This window comes from Platalea leucorodia (genome assembly GCF_965183815.1).
Source record: "Platalea leucorodia genome assembly, chromosome: 1".
NCBI lineage: Eukaryota > Metazoa > Chordata > Aves > Pelecaniformes > Threskiornithidae > Platalea > Platalea leucorodia.
In genome coordinates this window covers 114,382,062-114,403,858 of record NC_138823.1, presented here as the reverse complement: position 1 = coordinate 114,403,858, position 21,797 = coordinate 114,382,062, and the positions used below count along the sequence as shown (strand labels likewise).

The 21,797-nt window shown below is 37.1% G+C and overlaps 1 protein-coding gene across 8 annotated transcripts in view; it reads right to left on the bottom strand.

The window, feature by feature from the left end:
- AVL9 (AVL9 cell migration associated) overlaps window positions 1-21,797 on the bottom strand; it is a 43,308-nt gene that overhangs the window by 2,344 nt on the left and 19,167 nt on the right. For 3 of the 8 annotated variants that reach the window (XR_014228844.1, XR_014228845.1, XR_014228846.1), the window contains exons 5-16: window positions 21,615-21,704; window positions 21,174-21,240; window positions 20,466-20,506; window positions 19,344-19,382; window positions 15,535-15,604; window positions 14,312-14,859; window positions 11,360-11,494; window positions 10,319-10,538; window positions 8,783-8,900; window positions 7,795-7,848; window positions 5,833-5,921; window positions 4,712-4,979 (exon numbers count right to left, since the gene is read on the bottom strand). Coding sequence is in view for 2 of the 8 variants with exons in the window: in XM_082318103.1 (XP_082174229.1) it covers window positions 4,885-4,979; window positions 5,833-5,921; window positions 7,795-7,848; window positions 8,783-8,900; window positions 10,319-10,538; window positions 11,360-11,494; window positions 14,312-14,859; window positions 15,535-15,604; window positions 19,344-19,382; window positions 20,466-20,506; window positions 21,174-21,240; window positions 21,615-21,704 (1,566 nt within the window). In the remaining 6 variants the exon portion in view is untranslated. Of the gene's footprint in view, window positions 1-8; window positions 4,980-5,832; window positions 5,938-7,154; window positions 7,292-7,794; window positions 7,849-8,782; window positions 8,901-10,318; window positions 10,539-11,359; window positions 11,495-14,311; window positions 14,860-15,534; window positions 15,605-19,343; window positions 19,383-20,465; window positions 20,507-21,173; window positions 21,241-21,614; window positions 21,705-21,797 lie in introns of those variants that run through there. The other 5 variants (XR_014228847.1, XR_014228848.1, XM_082318103.1 and 2 more) reach the window with 5 other exon arrangements.

Genomic DNA, 21,797 nt, shown 5'->3' with positions numbered 1-21,797 from the left:
TTAAGACAAGAAAAGAAGATTGTGTAGGTGTTCTCTGCTGCTATTGAGGCAAATAGTAATTATGCTTTCATCAATATTAGCCAGTAAATTCAGGCAGAGAAGTAACAAAAAAAAAAACAAACTTATTTTCTATCAGTTGATTTTGGAATAGTATTACAACAGGAGCAATGTATGATTAGGCCATTTTGAACCTATATAGAAGGACTCAACAAGACAGCTAGGCTTCCAAGTTCCATCACCACTGAGATTAAGACCAGAAACACCACAGAACTAAAGCTCTGTGCCTGCTTTTTAAAGTCAGTCTCTCCTCTCCGATAGTATTAAAGACTCAAAACACCATGAAGCGATTTGTCATACATCTTTAATCATAGTACAATAATGTGGTGTTTCTGCCTTTAATGAATATTCTCCAAATTACCCTTTTTAATGAAAACTAAATGCGTACAAGAAAGTAAAATTACACTGCATAAACACCATTATGTAAATTTATCTTTCAGTGTGTTTGAACAACTACTTGCATATGGTCAGAAGAACAAGTTTTAGAGAATTGCAACTGTTTTCTAGCCATAAGCTAGACATAATTCCCATCTGAATGTTGTGCAAGGCAGTTACGTTTCTTCCTACTGGAAAGAGTAGTTTACCCAATCATTCTCAGCGAGGTACAGCGACAGTTACAGTAGGAGTTTTAAAGTTTTGAAATAAACCTTTAGCGAGCAGCTTACTATGGCAGAGAGCTGGATGTGCAGCAATTAATTTACTCAGCATCCTGATTTTGACTAGATCTCACGCTCCACATCAACTACATACTATTTTGAAGCTAAATCTAGATCAAAATTTTACAGTTGTACCTAAAGTTCTTACTGACGTAAGAGAGGTCTGTGACCTACTGAAGACTTTAATCAATTTACAATGAACAGTACCCAATAGGGAATAAGAAGTCACACTAGAGGATCCTCTTGTCCTAAATTTGCAAAAGCAACATCCACAATCAGTTCAAATGGAAGACAAATTTCAAAGACTGCCAGTGTATTACAAGCAGCTACCGATACCAAAACCAGATGCCTGCAAGTGTCTTCTACTGGGATTAATTTCTTAAAATAATACAGCTTTTTGAACAGACAGAGCTTTAAACAGGCTGGATGTATTTATTTTTCAAGCAGCACAAGAAAAATCAAATACATTACTTGTATGTTCAATTATCAAGCAACAATTTCTGGGTTTAAAAAACTGCATTCATGCCTTCACTTTTACAATTAAATACTGCCACATTAGTTTCTCTGCTTAGTAATAATTTCTATGGAAATCAGAAGCTTGTTTAGGCAAAATACTAAATTTAATTACAAAGGTGCTTAAAACAGATGTACAAGGTCAAACAAGTGCAATGTACTAGAACACTGATCTAAAAATGATAATTACATTGTGATATTTGAGGAAACTGGTGTCAGATGTGCACAGGAATTAAGGTTATGACACAAAAATGATTGATGAAAAATGCCAAATATTTTAGTCAAATGAAATATTAGGTCAACGATACTTAGTCTTGTGGCGTTTTGGGGACTTGCATCTCATATCTATGCTCAACAGGCAGTTCCTCAAATGCTGGCACATCCAAAAAGCAGAGGCTGATGCCAGAAAGTTGAGACGTGCGCTACCGTATTATCTGTAAGTCAGCTCATGCTGCACGTTGACAGCCAGAAATACCTTTGCAACATACACCATGACAGAGCTGTAACAACAGCTTCACAGTTCACCCATTAGAGGCACTATCACCAATTTATTTAGAGCTCCCTTTTTCTTGCGGTGCAAAAACAGATGTCAGAGTCTTTGAAATGGAAGTCGACTGCCTAAATCTTTCTGAATAAGTCATAATGCTTGCACTGAAAATTTTAAAAAACAGAGGAGAGGAAAATAACTTGCATTTGCACTGGATTTAACTAAAGAGGTTACAACCATTAAATTAAGAAGATGACTACATGAGCTTAGATGAACCTCAGTGGCTGCATGCCTTCCTACAGCCCAAAAGTAAGTTTAAGCAAATGTCAAAGAGCAAACATACATGTTCATGAAGACCACATGTTACGAAGATCACTTTATCTCCACCCGCTGCATGAGCCTTAATCACTGTATGAGTTTAAATCACAGTGCAACTTACTAGCACTAGGATGCCAGTTCTTAAAAAGACTGAAAATGAATACAAGTTTCTTATTCTATCATTTGTAAAGAAAGGAAAATACCCTTAATCAGGTTGTATGTTTGGCTCCACAACAGAGACAGCGGGGAAAAGACTGCAGAGAAAGATCTGTCTGGTCTTCTTGCCCGTAAGAGAAATGCTGTGAAGTATCATAACAGAGTCCCTGTACAAAGCAGCAAGCAGCCGTGCATCAGCTTAGCACTGCAGAGGGCACCTCATTCTGCCCTTCCTCAGATCGATCTACCAAAAAACAAAAGTCAGCTTTCTAATACCCCGGGGCCAGCGAAGGAGTCTGTGGGAGTAAGGGGAATGCAGAGAGCTAACAAATCGGCTACACAAATTTGGGGCATAGGAGAATTCTACAGAAGAAACTCAGGTGAGAAGGTGACAAAGACAAGGATATTGAAAAGGGGTCCTTGAAGGTCCCGTTTATATACCTTGTACATGTAAATACCAACCACTTGCCTGGCTCCTAGAACTCACCGTCGTGAGCTCCTAAGCCTAAATTTACCTAGTGTGCCTTAAGTTGCTGAAGTTAGTTTTATAGGTGCTTAAATCCTTTATGCACCTTTATTCAGTCTTCACTACAACATGAAGCCTGACCACTTAAATCCCAGGCAGCAGATAATAACGTTAGCCATTTCACAAAAGCAAGTGATTATTTTCGATTTTTTTTTTTATCTGCATGCTGAATCAGAAAGCTCTAGACTCATCATGAATAAATACAGCCCTAGTCTTACTTCACCAGAGCTCTTCCTGCATATCAAGTATTACTTAGTCTTTGAAAAGAGATAAATGTCTGTTACAGAGTTGTGGAATAAAACAGAAAAGCCCGTCAGAAGTTTTAGGAGATACACAAATACACACAGAGACCAGAGGCAATAGTTGCAGTTCTATAGATACATTTTACTTGTATGTCAGAAGCGGTACATTAGTAGAGGTTTAGGGGCCTTTTTTGCCCTACTCAAACTAGCTGTATACTCTCAGGTTTTCCACGGCCATTCTATCTAGTTTGTCCTGGAGAAAAAATAACAAAGGCTTTAAACCAGATCCTGTGTTTTTCAATTGCTGTTAGCAGCAATAAAATTGATAACTAAGTTGTTGGACAGTAACTACATGATACAAGCGTGGCTCTTCTACTAGCTTTTCAAATGCACCTAAAGAAATTAGAACTTAATTTCTTAAAACGAATTACATTCAAGCCTTCTTGTTTCTTTCCTGTACAGCTGCTGTATTTTATTTGAGGAATAAAAGAAATAACCATGACTTGAAATCTTGGCCCCGGAAAAGAACATGGCAAAATGCTGACAGATACTGATGGGGCAATAAACTAAGAGCCTTTTACTACAGAAAGTTGGAACATTTGATAATGTAATGTAGAGAATGTAAACAGCTATCATGTGGGGATGTTAGATGGCTTGTACAGGTACACACATTGCAAGAAAGAGGAAATAATCTCAGAATCAGGAAATGTAGAAAGTAGAATACGCTTGCATACAGAAGACACGGCATGCATGTTACTAAGAAATACAGCATTATGCCACATCTTTTCCCATAAACTATTATATTTCTTCACACAAGGATACGAACTGAGCCATTTCAGTTACTTTCTCAATTCTAGTGTTACTTTCCTTATGAAAAAAGTAGTTAACCAAACAGAACATTCCCTGAGTCTACACAGAAAATCAATATAGCTGATTTTCATTTGGAAGAGTCTTCATAACTTCACTGGCCAAAAAAAAAACCCCAAAACCCAAAAACAAAAAACAAGCCACGCAGAGTTTGCTAGTTTTAGGCGTTTTTAGCACTTTGTAACTACACTGATGGCGTTATTACATCCTAATAGAACGAGACCTCACAAAACTGTCTGTGATCCAATCCCAATTTGGGAGAATTGTTTTATAATACTTTTTCTGAAGAGATCTCTCCAACTGGAATGCCAGTCATGTCCCAGGGTAAAAACACAGCCAAAATATATGCAAAGTTATGAAGGCCTACTGCATAACATGAAGAAAATACTGATTTTGCAACTGTCACACAGATTTGGGGACACAAAGAGAGCTAGAGACAGATTAATGCAAACAACTGTACATGGCTGCAGAGGAGAAAGGAAAAAAAACCCTTAAGTTAGCCACAGTCTTACTCTGCACCCTGCTGATTTTAGTTTGCATGTGAAAGCAAGAAAGTTCCACCTGGCTTAGAACCCTTTAAGGGTTTCCAGCATACACTTTTTGCAGAGATGCTCTCAAATCCAACCTGAAAGAGGAATCAATATTTATACTCTGCTTATTTCTAACAAGAATTCACAAACATTTGGCTATTTGGATTGAAAAATATAACTAGTTTACATAAATATTTTCAACATCCAAGAAAATGTACAAATCTAAAGTCAAACACATTTGGCTTGCAACAAGCCCTGTTTGCTAACGTCTTTATAAAGGCTCAGTTTTAAAGAAAAGTAGTTATTTTAAATACAACCAATATACTGCAAATGCCATCCCATTGTATGGAGACACTCACCATTCTTCTATATTTCTAGTGAAACTGAACGATAACATTCCACGTCTGCTCGCAAGCAACATGTACCTTTCCTGGGTAGTTAATCTCCACTCCCATATTTTGGAGCAGTCTTTTTACAGCTCAGAGAAAGCATTGCACGTGAAATATTCAGCAGCATTGTGCAAAACCGTCATTTAGTCCCCGATGCTTTGGGTTGACTGCGTGAAAGTGGAAAACCACGATGACATAGCTGATTTCGCACTTGTGAAGGCTCCTCCAACTGATTGACCTGCGTTACAAAACAAAAGATAGAAGGTCAATAGTGTATTGTTATTATTACTAAGATACTACAAAGAAACATAAACAAACAAACAAACAAAAAAAAATCACACAATCAGTTGTCCCATTTGGGATTTAAAAATCCAAGTCTGTGTCAGAGAACATTCAAAGAACTTGAACATAGTAGCTCAGCAGAAACGGCCTATGTTGTCCTTCGCCCTGGAAGGTTTCCTAGACTTAGGGCCAAAAGGCGCTCCTCGCCAGAGCGTACAAACTGCAAAAAGAGCAGAAAGTCTCCAATGGAATAAAAGAGGAAGCTAAACAATTTTTGGCAAAGCTACTGCAGAACTATCACATTCTTCAATGGGTGAACTCACATTATCTCACACTGCAAGATGACAGTGTGATGTTGCCCCTGTTCAAGTGCAACAAGTGCTGTTCCAGAAAATTACAGACTATTGCGAAACCTGCAGAAACTGACACAAGGTCTTCCCCTGATTTCAACCAGCTCTGGATAGTTTCAAAGCGATATAAAAATGAGAATAGCTCAATGCAGTAGGTGGTCTTAAGCATTTCTAGATTACATGAAAGCTTTTCCCTGAACATCTCTCTTCCGACGTTCATCTCCAGCCCACATCGGGAAAGGAATTTAGACTAATTTCTTTGGCCTAGCTGCTTCTCTTTCCACTATTACGCAATATACAGGGCCTCAATCAGCAGCTTTACCCCTCAAAACGTTGCTCTGTTTTGAATGTATGTTATAAAGTACACTTGGATTAAAACAACATATAACCGAGATATAGGATGCTTTGTCAAAAAAAGATATGGCTTAGATGCAAGCTGGTTTTAAATAAATTTCTTACCTACAGCTTTTCCTGTTTGTACAACATTTCGGCTAGTAGAAACCATCACATTTCCAATCTTCTTTCCACGCTCACTGTTTTGCACAGAACTAAACAAGAGAGATACTGAAGACTGTTAGTTGACTGACTTCTTATTACTTCAAGGTGTAAATAAAATACATAGTTAAAATATATATCAATACACACACACAGAGATTTATATAGCATACATAGGTTTTTATATGTCTGTATATATATGTACACACACACATATGATCGAGCCCATAATTCCTGCATGCATCTTATTCACACAGATCAGTTAGGCAAGCTTCTCACAGGAAGAAAAGATACTGTCAGCAAGACAGGAATCAAAATGCCCAGTGGTTCGGTCTTACACAACACACTTTATACCTTTCCTAAACGTTTACCAAAATGCATTTATGTTCTAAATTACAAAGTCCGATTTGCAGTAGTTTTGAGAAGTTTTAGCCTTAATATATAAGCTTTAAACAAAACAGTGTTACTGATCAGTCATTCTTCTTTTTTCTAAAGACAGTTTACTTTGTATCTTGCTCTAAGATTAAATTTTTGATCAGGTACAGTTTACACTCATGCTTTTGTTAAAGAAATGCAAAAAGACGACAGACACTACCATCACTTGGAAAGGAAAGTACAAAAGCAATCAGTTCTACTGCACAAGTGTGATCACTTGAAAAGAATCTCATTTAGTTTTAAATTGTAACATTCAAGTCCACATTTCAGGCTTTGCAAACCCATTTATGTAAAAACTTAACAACACAGCATGCCACATTCTTTTCCCACTTTCAAAATCTTCAGCGTAGATGCAAAAAGCAGGAAGAATAGAGTACATCAAGAACAAGTTTGGGCTCAGTTTGCAAAAGCAAGTCATTTTGATGAGTATCTGATAGCAAAGTCACATCTGGAGAATAAAGGCACTGTTGTAAAAACACTTATTATTAGAGACACACGAAGAACTACCGGTACTTTTACATTGATTTCAGGCTACTCAGAAGAGTTAGTATCCCCCCTTTAAAACACAAAAATACGGCAAGTAAAAGATTATAGACACCTCCACATCTTTCAAATGAAGTCTTTCTACAAAGACCATCCATTAATTATAAGAGCTGCTATCAGCATGCACCTTATTGAAGGCAATTACCTTGAGATAAATCTTGATTCATTTGCATTCTCAATCGCCATCACAGAAATTTAATCTGTCATCGGTCAGCAAAAGCAACAAAACGATTCAGCGGGCTGAAGTCTGAACCTTTTTATTGCTCAAGCTGTTCTTCTACGTTAGCATGTGTTTTAGGTCTACTCACAGTGTACTGAAAGTAGCAGACTACAGTCAAGGCAGGTGCAGAATCAGCAGCGTGTATGTATTACTGATTTACAGGCATCTTAACCAGTCTCTGATGTTTTACGGTAAGAGGTGAGACCAACTTAAAGTTCAGTTGAGCTTGGTGCAGCAAGAGATAATGTAAAACTCATTTTAAACTTCTGAATTGAAGAAACTGAACCACATCTCAGTACATATACAGTGAACTTTGAGAGTTTTAGAACAATGCTGTATTAAAAAACAGCTAATTTAAAAAAAAGCTGTTTTCTCCTAATAATGAGTCCTAAAGTCAACATACAGAAAAACACCAATAAAAGTTTTAACAGCTTTAGTTTACAATTTAAAAATAAGTACACAAAAGCATTATAATTGCAATGCAAAAAATCAGGGCTATGTTATGTAAAGTCAAATACAAAAGAGCGCATTAGCACTGTTTTTCCCTATTTCAGGCAAATGTTCCATCTTTAGATATCATGATGTTTTGCAAGAGAACATTGAGTATAGCTTTAATGTACATGGCCAATTTAAATCATTATTTTGTTTAGTTCATAACAACAGTTATACAGTTATTAATATTTGACCACACTTTAAAAAAAATACAAATCAAAGTACCATATACTTACTGTGACAATCTTAACTTAACATCTGATACAGAGTACTGTCCCTGGAATGGGTGGCTAGAAGAGGAGGAAAAACCCGTGAAAACATTAAATATTTACGTTTTCCACAATGAATCCATATCACACAATTATTAGCTATACTCCTCTCTGTGGCTTACCAAAAAAATCCTTCGTAGATATACTACTATATCACTTTACAGAAGGCTAGGTCCCTGTGACTATTCAAACTTAGATTTCTTATGAACTACCTGTATGGCGCCTTCTATTTACAGGTATTAACAAATTAATCTTTTCACACTAAGGCAGAGGCACCTCCTTCTAGCAACACAGAGCAAATAAAGAAAAAAGACCCCTTAAGTAGACCAAAAGAGCTTTGTAGGTCTAAAGAAAAACCATCTTCAGACTGCAGCAGCTGACAAAACAAAAGCAAACAAAACTCCCTGCGGTACAGTAGTAATGACCCATGCTAAACAAAACACGTGCACAGCCAACAGTGTTACTGAGCCTGGCATCATCTGATCTTTGAGTAAAAATACACATAAAACAATCCAAAGCATAGAAGATGCAACATAAAACAGCCAGCTCCCCTCCATCCCTATCAATGACAGCCCTGGACACAGCTATTCCCTGGACACCTGGAAGCAATTAATAAAAAGCAGAATCATCTGAGGACAATTCCTGAGGAATGACAAACTTTCTATAGCTGGGGACAGCCAACAATCAACTTGAACAAGTTTCACTTCTCCTGACTTGGGATATATTTTTCTTCATAAAACTATAGCCCAGAATTAGAGTAAGGTACTGAAGAACAGAAATACTCTGTTTCTATACTTACAGAATAGGGGCCCAAAGTTTCACCCTCAGGGCTTTATACCAGGGACAAGGGGAACGCTGTAATTCTACAGAACGGTGTGTGCCTAACTACGCATACTGGGAGCTTTCCATATTAAATGCTTAAAAAAAAAAAAATTAAATAAAAATGGTTCCTTACCTAGAATTTACCTCTGCAAGACCTGGATGCTTATTACTATTCCATACTCTGTAGTTGTGGGTATTTTTCCAGGCTGCTACAAATGCCGTTCCAAAGTCTGACAAAGTCTTTTCGTTGTCTGATAAAATAAAGATGAGAATTGGCAGCACTTCATCAGAGATATAATACAAGACAATTTTTTTTTTTTTTTTTTGTAAAGAAAAATTAAATTTTTCCGGCTCTTAACAAATCAGAGACAATTAAAACTCTAGTACTAAGAACTGGGCACTTTAAAATGAAAATAATAAAACATTTTTGAAGTGTCCCAAACATACAAGCCAGGAAGGAAAGAAAAAAAAAAAAGCAGTTTAAAAAAATACTTTTCTTTATAAATTAATTAAAAATAAGTTCTAAGTAAAGAGCTCAACTGGGAAAAAAAAATAAAAGTCATCCAAGCATAGGCCTCTTGACTTATTCTCTAGGCAAAGACAGGAAAGGAGAGCAAATGGCCACATAGCAACTAAGAACAAAAACATCATTTGCATTGGTCTTGGTCAGATACACTGGGCTTTGCTGTACTAAGTTTTTTACTCATTCAAATTTAGTAAACCCCAAATCCACTCCAAAACTGCAGTATGAACTACCGTAGAATAAACTTATAACAACAACATCCCCTTTAAAACACAGAAGAGTAGAGGAAATCATCTTAGTGCCAGCTAGCGAAGCACTATGAGTTTCCACAAAACCCTGACATTTCATAACAACCAGGCAATAATCTTAAAATATTAATGTTGTCAGATAAAGAACTTAGCATCTTCTGGACTTTAAAATCAAGTTCTCAATCCCATGTTTTCTCACAAATACCACAGAACAAGATGTGAATTAGTTAGTTGATGTGAATAGAGAATAATCATGACCAGAATGAAGTTAACAGGGTTGGTGCTGGGCAAACTAGACATTTTCCATGAATAAACCACTGATTCTTTTAGTTACATTCATGCACAAAAGGCTGGAACATGGAGAATTCCCTCCGACTTAAGACAAAAAATGTTGAGCTCCAGAAAACACAAGCTTATAAAGCCTCTAGATGACACTTTTCACTTACATGAATCCCTACTTAAGACTATGGCAGGAATGGAAAAGAGATGAACAGCCTAGTAAAACTTCCTGAAGACAGCCACTGAAGTTCATGTCTCTTTGAATCCAGTTAGTTCCCCAAAATTAACTTCAGGTTGCAATAGAGTTTGTAACACACTCAAGTTTGTAAAGGTGTCATCATATATGGGGTTTCAGGTACTTCTACTTATGAGGAAAGCTTAATTAAATCAAGGAAAAGGAGACAGTCAAAGAAGAAAGTGTCTGTAAGGCTGTGAAGTAAGAATTAGTAATAAGCTTGTGAAGGAATAACAAGGATAGCCAAGGACAATTGAAAACGCAGCCTGAAATGAAACATTAGGCAGAGGAAGATCCGAGGATAGGCCACATGTTTAATGCAACAGAGCAAATGCTTATTGCACCCACCCTCATCACAGTCCCTAGACAAGGTATCTGTTCTACCTGGTTGCAGCACAGCAGCAAGCAGTGCATGAAGATAAGCACTGAACTGAGCCCTGATCCACTCATCTCCTCCTTCCCATCCAGTGCCATCAAGGAAAACATCATCTCTGTTCTCAGTTACGTGCTTTACCAAGTAATCCGCAAATCTCAGGTCAGCAGTTGTTGGGTTCAGGATCTTACGGAGTTCTGGATCGTGGATTTGTACATGAGCATCTTCTATCTGTTTGAAATAATTACAAGGGTAAACATTTATCTAAATAAAACTGCTTATATACACTACTGTATATTGCTACCTAAATCTAAACACAGAGTCCCCTACAATATCAAGAAGTGGCAAATGGCCAAAGAAATAATGAATTAACTGTTCTCAAAGTCAGATACTGCTCTGATATAACCAGATTCTGATCATCTTCCTGGCACATACTAAAAGCTGCTTATTTGACAGGATTTGGCAGGGGATGTCTGGTGCTCACATGTATTTTCCTAGAGGCTCTTTGATTGTCACTTCAATTTCTTAAGTTGGGTACCTGCATGTATCTGTCTTAGGTTACCAAATGTTGATTATGTAGTTGCATCTATTTGCTAGAACTGACAGTGTTTTCTTAGATACTATTTTTTTAACCTCTTGATTAAATCAGAGGGAAGTCAATAGCAATGTGCTTTTTTATCTAACTTTATCTGTTTCTCAGGCGCAAGCACTTATTTTTCAAGACCTTATTACAAAGTCATGAAAAAAGCCCATGACATGAAAAGTAAAATTACACCAGCAACAAAATAAAAATTTAAGAAGTGCCCTGCAAATTCCAACATTGGATATAAGAATATTCAGAAAAACATGTATTAGCTTTGCACAGCTTATCTAATCCTATCCTAACAAATTATACAAATTTAATAAGCTTCTGCATTTAAGAATTTATTTCATAGGGAAGTAATTCAAAATTTGGGCATGAGTGTGAAACTTTAAAGCTATATTTAAAATGCAACTTCTGCTTCCCCCCCACCCCTCTCTAGTTCAAGGAGTTCAAATGCAAAGATGCATACTTCCACAATTGCATCACTCAGATGTTTCTGCTGACGGAACAGGATATTGGTGGCTCCCGCAACAAAGCCACGGACTGTAACATCTGACAGGAGATGATGCTGCTGCAGCGCCATGTATGGCAAACAAAGGTACCCCTAAAGTAACAGAGATATTTAGAGGATTAACAGAAGGCCAACAAAAAAATTGTCTATATTCAGAGTTTTTCCCTAATAAAAGCCAGCACATTCCACCCAGAACGAACCTTGGTTATCACAATTTCAGCCGTGATTATCTATTGCTTTGCTACATTACATCTGCAAAGCAAAGCAACCAGATTCCACATGAATTATATTTTTCAAGGGGTTGTGTTGCCTTTCAGTCTCAGGACTGAAACACAATGCAAAGGACGGGAATCAAATGTGTTTATAAGCCAACAGAATAAGCAGTATAAAACAAGAGTGAGGTCTCAGGGCAGTTCAGAGACAAGCAGTCAATAGAGATAAAGATTCATCTCTCCACTTGCATACCATGATGTCTTCTGGTAGGCCTGAGGCACATAATGCAGGAAAGCTACAGCCTGCTATCCACATTTTGTAGGTGGAGATTTCCAGGCTCCAGAGATAGCAATCAATTTTTGATAAGCATATGCATGCCCGCTTTCAGAAAGAGCAGGATAGAAAGCAATACACTGTCCTTTTTAGCCACTCTATGCTTGTAAGTTAATCTAGTATCCTACATTCCAATTAAAAAAAACCAACCAACCAACCAAAAACACAACAAAAACCCCAAAACCCAAACATTTTGAAAAAAGGCTTTGAGGCAAGTCATTGAGAGATCATTGAGAAGCAGCTGTAGGTATTGCAATTTTCCTTTTAAATATAGGATCAACGTACCCCTGAAGTCTAATACCGAAGTCTAATTGCAGCTGTCCAATTGCATAAAGCACGAAGCAATTTATTCACTAGCAGAAACCCAGAAGGGCTAACAGCATGCTCAACAGAAACAAAGAGCACATGCACTTTATCACACAGTACACGGTAATTGGAACCATACGGAAGAAAGGAGCACAACTTTTCCCTTTTGTTATATTAGACACAGGGATGGCTTTCCAGATGACAAGCACTTATCAGCTGAAAACAAACAGCCTGTGTCAAAGGAACAATGGTGCTTTGAGAGGAATCACTAACCTAAAATGGAAAATTTTCAAAAAATACGGCTTAAGAAGCTGGCAAAGGAAGGTTTAATTACTGTGTACTCTAGTAGCAAAGTCCTGAAAATCTTTCACTATTTAAAGTATCAAGTGTCAGTTCCCAAATTCACATTTGTCTATAACAGCTTTTATTTCTATGAACGTGTTTCATTCTTTTTAAAAGAGTGCAAATGAAATTAGTATTAGATCTTACAGAACTGGTACTAAAGCACCTATTTTTCCTTATGCTCTGGTGTACTTTGAGACGGTATTATGCCATCTGGCAAAATCTCCTCCCATTAAAATTTGTCAGATATAAATCTGTCTGTCCATGGCATGGCATAAAACAACCCTGAGATGAAAGCTCTAAAAGAGATTTAAACCTGCCAGTAAGTGGTTAAACTACAACTTCAAATCACATTTTTCTGATAACTTAGAGATGTAAAGCCTTTTCTGCTTTAATTACATTGGATGAACTCAAATGAAAAGTGCCTTTGTGGAACAGAAAGTAAATATGTAGAAACTGTCAGCTTCCTTAAAATTGTTTACTTTTCCATTATATGAGCTGAGTAGCAAACAAAGTTTGCACTCGCAGGCCCCCATATCAATTATTTTCTTCTTGCTTTCAATCTAGTATTTTCAACAGAACTAGACTAAATACAATTTACAGGCTGTTACGATCATTAGACAGACCATAAGGACAAACACCAGATTGCAGACCTTTGTTGAAAAAGCATTTCTAACAGTGACGGGAGGCAATACAGGGCAATGACACTTGAGCTGCTCACTTGGGCCCACGTAGCGTACCATTGCCAATGAAAGTTATTGCGAGAAGCTCAAACACAACCATCAAATACAATGTTCTGCAAGGAAATGCAAATAAGCACCTCCAAAGGAAGAAACACCACTTTGAACCTCATCAGCTTGAGGAAATAAATCTGAGTCTTCTACTTTCTGGGCAAATGTTCATCTAAAAGGTTATTACATTAAAAACAAAACAAAAAGCTTTATATCACTTCTTTTACTGACAAAAGTATCTTCAAAAGGGATGCATTTTCCCTGTTCTTTTATGGGAAACCAGCCCTAGTAAATGTATTGCTTGTTAGCTAACAATGCCCATCAAAGTCCTTAGAGAGACTCTGGAGTACCTGGAGCTCAGTTAGGCATCAGCACAAGCTTAAAATTCAGCAGCTCAGCACCGTGCACAGGGAAAGAGCCACAGACAACCAGGAGGAGTTATAATGTAAAGAAGGGCAAAATATATTTATTTATATTTTTGTGTGTGTGTATACACACATACATATTTATAAATACATATATATAAAAAAATCAAAAGAAGAAAACATAGGATTAGGTGTCAGCTAAGATAGAGCTTTCAGAATCTTAGTTTAGATTAAGGTATCTAAACACTTCTTAAGTACTCTGATCTTGCCTCATGTAGGTCAGATGAACAATTCTTCAGAGTAAAAGAAAACAGTAGTTACCGATACATACCATTTATTAACCACAGTGGGGCTGCGGGTTACCATCATGTAGAATTGCAAACAGTATGTAAGTATACATATGAAAGAAAAGTGGAATGCACGTGGGCGTGTGCACACCCCTCTCAGACGTGCACTCGCACTTTCCACCTGCCTAGAAACACAGTCACTTGCCAAAGACTGTACTTACATGTTTTGTAGTACCCTACTGTCCATTTGGAGTTGGGTAACCAAAATTATTAGCCACTTCTGAAAAACAGATGTCTTTATGAGTAACCGGGTATCACGAACAACGTGTTTACCTTTGTAAAAATAGCCAATGGCATACCATACTGGTCCTCTTCCAACCCAGATATCAGTCCTGGAACAAGCACCGTGTGTCCTGTATTTGCTTGGGGCTGCACGGTGATTGGAAGGCTTTCTGAGCTCATGCCCTCGCTCAGAAAATTTTCAGCCTGTTCTGATGCTGTATTTTCACGTTCTCCTTCTTTCAAATTGGACTCCTCCAAAACGCTAGGATCTAAGGTCTCCCAGTCACTTTCAGAAGATACTGGAGAAGCGCGGGAAGGAACCTTCAAGCGCTGCACAGTACCATTGGAGGACTGAGCTCCATTGCAAGTCTTCTCTGACTGGGAGAAAGGCACGTTTGCTTTTTGACCTTCTGGTGAATGGTTTCCTGTCATCTTCCTGCCTCCCTTTCCCACTCCTAAGTTTGTATTTGAAGTATCAGCAGCAGACACAGAAATATATTCGTCTAACCGTGGTGCATTTTCCTGCAAGCCAGTATCCTCTGATATGCTCTTTCTTGGTCTATACTGTGAGCAGTCGGTAAGACCGTGTTCAATCATACCTGGAAAGTGACAGCATGCATGAATATCAGCACCTCAATAGAAATTTAAGTGATTTTTTAAAAGAAAATGAACAAAGTGCTCTTATGTGCATAGTGGAAATCACATATTTTAAAACACTACTTTGGGGGTGGGTGGGTGGGTGTGTGTGTGTTAAAAACAAACAAACAACCCCCCCCCCCCCCCCCCCCCAAAAAAAAAACCCAAATAAAACTAAACCCCACACTTTCTCTCCTAAAGAATCTGCCCCAACTTTTTTGCTTTGAGAACACTGGTTAGAAGCTAAGAATTAGCAAGGTTAGGGGTTTGTTTAGTTTTTTGTTTTGGTTTGGTTTTTTCCCCCTTTTTTTGAAGGGCGCATGTAGAAGGAAGAGAGAGGTTTGTATTTTTATTTTTTAAGGAACTTGACAGGAATGTATGACTTATTCAGGGTCCCATCTATGTTACCCACAGGCAATACAGAAGATCCAGTGGGTCCGATTAAGCACAAGAAATAACCCATAGCGTGCAAGTAGTAAGTATTAGGAGATGTCTTCACAGTACATGGACATGCATACAAGTCACCCATTTTTCAGGCAACATACCAACACGTAAGTTGTTTTTCAAATGAAACAGTACAGCCAGTCTCAGTTATCACCAGAAAGCATATAAAAAGAAGTCCAAACTTCTCTTCTTACCAGGGAAGAGTGACAGGACAGTCATCAGAGCTCCCACCAATCTATTTACTGGAGAAATATAAAACAGCACCTGGTGGCAGAAGCGGGGGGTGGGAGGAAGGGAGCGTGCAAGAGAGGAAAGGGGAATTAGGGAGGAGAGAATGAGAAAAATAAAATTACACTTAAGCATGACAAAGATAGACAGAACACATGCAAACTATTCAAGGCATTGCTTTTTATGTTATTTTAGAAAGTCTGCTTACCAACAAAAGCTCTTATAACAGTTCAAAGTAAATATTTAAATATGTCTATTATATCCTTATATTTTATATATTATATCCTTATATTTTATAATATTTGTAATATATACTTGTCCCTCATTCAGATTTTCCTGTCAGTTGTTCAGATTTTTTTCCTAAATTGATCCACTTACTGAATGACAGACAGAAAAAAGTTGTTCCTGGCGTGCCACATAAATTCTTGTTCATTTGTAGGACACTAAAATCTCTGTTATAAATCAGAGGCCAAATAATTTCCATTCCAGGATTCTGACAAAAACCTATGCAAAAACATCTCTTCTAAGAAAATATATTAAAGATACACAGATAAACGAAAAACAGTATAAATGCAGCATGCATTTATTACAGGTATCTTCCTATGATTTAAAAAAAAAAAAAAAAAAAAAGATTTTTTGGAAACAGAAGACATGACTGATACTAACTTTGGTAAAGCACTTAAGGCATAACATGGGAAAACAGAATCTCCTTAATTGAATCAGAAAGACTGGGATTAGTAAATTAGTTAGGAGTTCAAAAAGGAGGGTGTCAAAGGCTAGCAATGAAAGAAGAAACACAAGGCAGACTGAATATTACTACTGGAGTTCCTCTAAGACAGGGCTTCAGGGGGCAGGAAAGGAAAGGAAAGGAGAGAAAAAAAAAAAAAACAAGAAAACAAAAAAAAGCCCAAAGTCAACTTGTTTAACAATGCAATTTTTACATCCTCAAGCAGCACAATGCTAGTAAAAAATACTAAGGCGTTACAAGGAATCAACAATGCAACGGAATATAGAATGATCTAATTTGATGACTTTACAGGCCAGTTTAATAGGTATACGATGAAATTAAAAGTGCAAGTTTGTAGACTTAGACTTAATAAAAGACTTCTGCTGTAAGCTAGGAAGGCACTTCAGAAGTGACTGATGAATAACAACTCATGTTCCCCTAGTATTTGCAAGTCTACAAGCTAGTGAATTGATGGAACCAAGAGAATGACCTATGCAGTCCTAACGCATACCAAAAAATGTTTAATGGTACCTCAGCTAGAAGCAGACTATGTATATTATCTTGCACAATTTTTCTTTTCTCTATGTTCAAAATGGGTGAACTCAAATTGCAACAGCCACGGAAAAAGCATGATGAGAAGAACAAGCAGCTCATCTGAGGAAAGAATTTCAGCTGACTCCAATCGGAATAAAAAAGTCTAACTTCATTTAAGATGCTGCTCTATAATGCATGTATGAAAGATGCATGATATAGTAACAACAAACTACAACAGAAACCCTATGATATCCCTACAGGTTTAGATTCTCAGATGCCATGTATTCCTAGCCAAATTAAGCCTACAGAAATAATTAAGTCTATAAAGAAGTACCTTGTTTTCAAGAAATCTATTCCAGTCTAGATTTTTTTTTTGGGTATACCGCTTACTTAAGCCGAGTACTTTTCTATATTTGTTCCATCAAGTCCCTCTGCCATCTTTCCGTCTATATAGATGCACACTTCCTTACCCCTCCCAACCCCATTATATAGCCTGCAACATTTACATCAGCAAACTGGGTGGTCCTGGCAGCAGAAAGTCAAATGATCACCATCTGGAAGTAGTCTTCCAGCCTAATAACAGCTGAGAGGTGAAAAAAAAATTCCTGTAGCCTGTGGAAAGGCATCAACCAAATTGCTAAGGATTAAAGGAAATCCGTCTGTGGCATTCAGGCATTTTTCAGCTCAAGGAAAATTGGCGTTACTAGTGGCTTCTTGCATATTATATTTAAGGTCTTTTAACATACAGATTCCCACAGTTATTCTGGAACCTTAACATCTGTCAGAAAACAGGCAGTGCCAGAAAACCAAAACTCTTCCTTTTGAAATTGCAAGTATTGTCTTCCTGTTTAAGCTTAGGGGAAAACAAAAACAAAGCAATCTGCAGCTTTATTCAATAAGCTTCCAGTTATTTTCAAAACAATTTCATATGTTTGAGTCATATGAACATGCTTGGGAAACCCTCCCTCTCCTCTCTTCCTGTGCATTTATGTCTTGTGGTTTGAGCAGCTTCAGAAAAGAATTGTAGCTCAGTAAAGTATTCTGTTTAGATATGTCCAAATGCTGAACTGACCTCATGAAATGCTATCATAAGTTTTTAAACAGATCAGTAGAGATACTTTACAAAATCTTAACTGGAAAATATTTTTTCTGCCTATGGTTTAAAAAAAAAAAAACCAAAAAAAACCACCCAACAAACCACTGTGGACCTTCAGAACATATTAAGTTACTTTTGGCAAAAAGCTTGCATATTGAGTCTTGATTACATACATTTCTACATGTGTGACTCCTACTATGTCATAATCATATTTTCTCAAGTATACCTTTCGCATAGCCTTTAACAAAGCAGTCTTTAGCATATGGCTCTTTAATGCAGAAACTGCATTTATTCTCATCAATACTTAGAACTGTCAAGGTATATCTGACTTACAGAATTAAGTGACAAGTGCAAAAGCTTTGGAGAAGCCGCTACTTCTGGTTTTAAAAGCCATATTTACTGCCTCACACAAGATACCTAGGCCTTGGATATAGACTTTAAAAAAAAAAAAACAAAAACCACACAACTGTTTTGATATCATATAGATTAAGTCCTACTAACTTTCCAGTTGCAGCTAACAGGGAATTCTAATGTTCCTTCCAGCACTCTGAAGAAGCTGGGTTTTAATATAGCAAGTTCACTGAGGAAAAAGTGATGTTTGGGAAACTGAAACAAAACTTTAAACAAGAATTTTAAAAAAGCAAAACAAAAAAAGAATCCCTGCATAAATGTGTCTGGGAGCTGATACATAGTCATTTCACTGAAAGTTCCTGTTCCAGGGTATTAAATATACACAGAAGAAAACAAATGTATCTACTATTTCACATCTGCTTGTACATTTCGCGTGTTCCACTGAAATTGCTAAGATAGCATTGCTTCTGAGGCAGTAAGATAGCTCAAAGAAAACACAGCCTAGAATTCAACAGTTTTTACCAATTTATAATCCGAGTTCAGCCTGACCTAACAGTCACGGCTCTTCACACCATCTCGTGCAGGTGTCCATGCAATTCAGGTCTGAAGGACACTTTAGCACTAGTTTCCTTTGGTATGCCTATTTACAGCCCGAACTAGAAGTTCTACTTACCAAACTGTAAAGCTGTACGTACCCTTTTCAGTACCAGCATTTCCTATCGGTTCCTTCACACAGGTACCTATTTGCATTATGTGTATCCTTTCCTATCTTTTATAATATGTTAAGTTTCTCCACTCACATTTAATCACATTTTACTTACTCTGGCTGGGACAGCTATTAATAAGGTGGAGTGTGGTTGTAACAGAATTGGAGGCAAATTTATACATCAACACACAGCAGTTACTTTTAGCATAATTTCCCAATTTATATATGGATGCAAAGTATACTTTCATTTTACTGTATTTTAATTTGTTTTTCACTAGTATATGCTGCATAACTTCATACGAAAAAAATTTAACAATCGCATTTCTATTTCGATTACCTTCCTCAGCCTACAAAACGTTACCTTTTTCTCTAGAAGAATCAATTTAAAAAGAATCAAGACCTGAAAAAACACAAAAAGGAAAAACATGGTGAGTGAACCAGTGCCATTTATCACAAATCCTGTGCAAGCACAATCTCTTATTCAAGATTTCATGTTAATCACTGCATAACTGTCAAATGATCAAATATATTTGACCAGTGAAAATCAGTGTTGATACCCTTTCTTCACCTGAGCACTCACTTAAAAAAAGGCATGAGATGCATAAAGAAAAACCTGCACAAACAAGAATTGTGTAATTTGAATCATACAAAGCTTATTAGAAAGAACATGTTGTGCAATTCCAGAATTTTAAAAAACAGTAAACTGCATAAACATAAAAGAGTTCCTTCACAGAAATACAGAAAAGAATTCAGCAAAATACCAAGAATAGCATTCACCTCGCCTAATTTTAGGCATCTAGATCAGAAGTGGCTGCCCAGACTCCCTACACTCAAAGAAAAACACAGATGCTTCTGGGGCATAACTGGCAGACATCTGAAGTTAAACAAAAAAAAAAATCTACTGAGCAGGCACAAATACACCATGAAATCCAGATTCTCGAATTTGTTTCCTTGATGCCTCTCAGTTAATAAAAGATTCTAAATGCAATTGGTACCTTAGCTATAGGATACACACTCAATTTCAATAGTCATTAGGAAAAAGAAGGAGAGGTGCAAGTCCCCTCAGTTTCTATGATGGCAGAAGCTGCAAAAATTACAAGAATGCTCCAAGTTGTGTCTGCACAGACTTTAGCAATATTATTCTATTGCATTCATCTGACAAGAAGCAGGAAACAGAAAGAAGACCATAACTGAGATACCATTTGCACTTTGGGACAGGACTAAAGAAGTGTGACACAAACAGAAATCTCCAGGGAACCCAGCAGATGGACGAAACTTGTCAGTCTGGAACTTAACTTCCACTGAAGTTACATAAGCAGAAGGGGAAGGGAAATCAGGACACTGTAACCAGAAGTACTTAGGAAACAGTCGTCTTACTCCTAGCTCAGGTATGTCTAGACATGTTTATTTTTCAGTTCCTCACAAAGAATTTTACTCCACAAAATAAGTGCTGTACTTTAGATATCTAGCAAAGAACACCTACCTTGTGTCTAAAGTGAAGAACAAGATCCCGAGGAGACAGACCTGAGATACCAAAAAGAGAGCAATTATTACAGTTTACTAGCTAGCAGAGATACTAACTTAATTCTTGTCACCATTTTTCAGGGGGAGGGGGACACCCATTATGCATTCTATGTGAACCTGGTTATTTCAGTAGCAGAACTCATATAGAATTCTTTCTTTTGAGCAGCAGCAAGAGTTAAATTTACAATGGAGATGATAATAATGTGAACAGTCACACTCTTGAGTTACTCCTGTTGGCTGCCACACAGCATTATGGAAACACTGAAGTAAATACTACGCTGTGCATTCAGAAAACACAGGGAAGAGTCAGAATCAAATGAGAGAGATCCCAAATAACAGGTAGATGAAAGTTTGAGCACCCCACACCATCAAATAGTTCCATCTAAAAATTAAGAAAGTACTGTTTCCCAAAAGCAGCCAAGCAGTTACTTGTCAGACTGTTAGGTCAAGAGGTAACATGGCTTTCAACCTACAACTAACTCCTATTATGAAAGCAACACTACATTTATTTAAATCCATTAATAAAGAAATGCGTAACAGAATACTGTGCAGGCACACAGACCTCTGGTGCTTAATCTGTTAATGCACAAAAACAAATTAGCTCAGGAAGGGAATGTGTTCATTAGTGTAACATTATCTCTGCTGCTTGTACAAAAAAGTCACTTACCAAGATAAACTTGTGACCCTTCTAGCAAAGTACTGCCCAAGGAACTATTCATATGATCATAAAGTTCCTGTAAAAGTTAGAACAAAGGCAAAAAAACCCCAGAAACCATTAATGGCACATGGTCACACAAACCCCAGAATAAATAAAATTCACTTATTCAAGGATTCCAATGTCTTATTCCAGAAAGAAAGTACAGTTTTACTAATGGAGTCAATGGAGATACAGGCTGAAAATCACACTCATTCTTGTATTTCATTACAAATCAGAAAGTTGACTCTCTGTCAGATTAGGGTAGTTCATTTAGCTCATGTTAAGTTATTACAAGAGCTGAATAACTGAATGACCTGTGCAAATGGAATATTTGAGCACTAATTAAAAACACTAAAGTCCATAGCCATACACTGAAAGCTTTGTTTTGTGTGGTTATTACTTAAAAGTTACCTTTAGAATTGAAATTTGTGAGAAGTCTTTTTCTTCAAAATACGCATGCGTAATGAGTTGCAGCTTTGCCTGAAGTAACCCATACAAAGGCTTGGAAGAAAAACAAACACAAAAGCAAGTGAAGAAAACTTATTTAGTCACTCATTTTGAACTTTAATCTTCTCCCATTCATATCTTGCAACA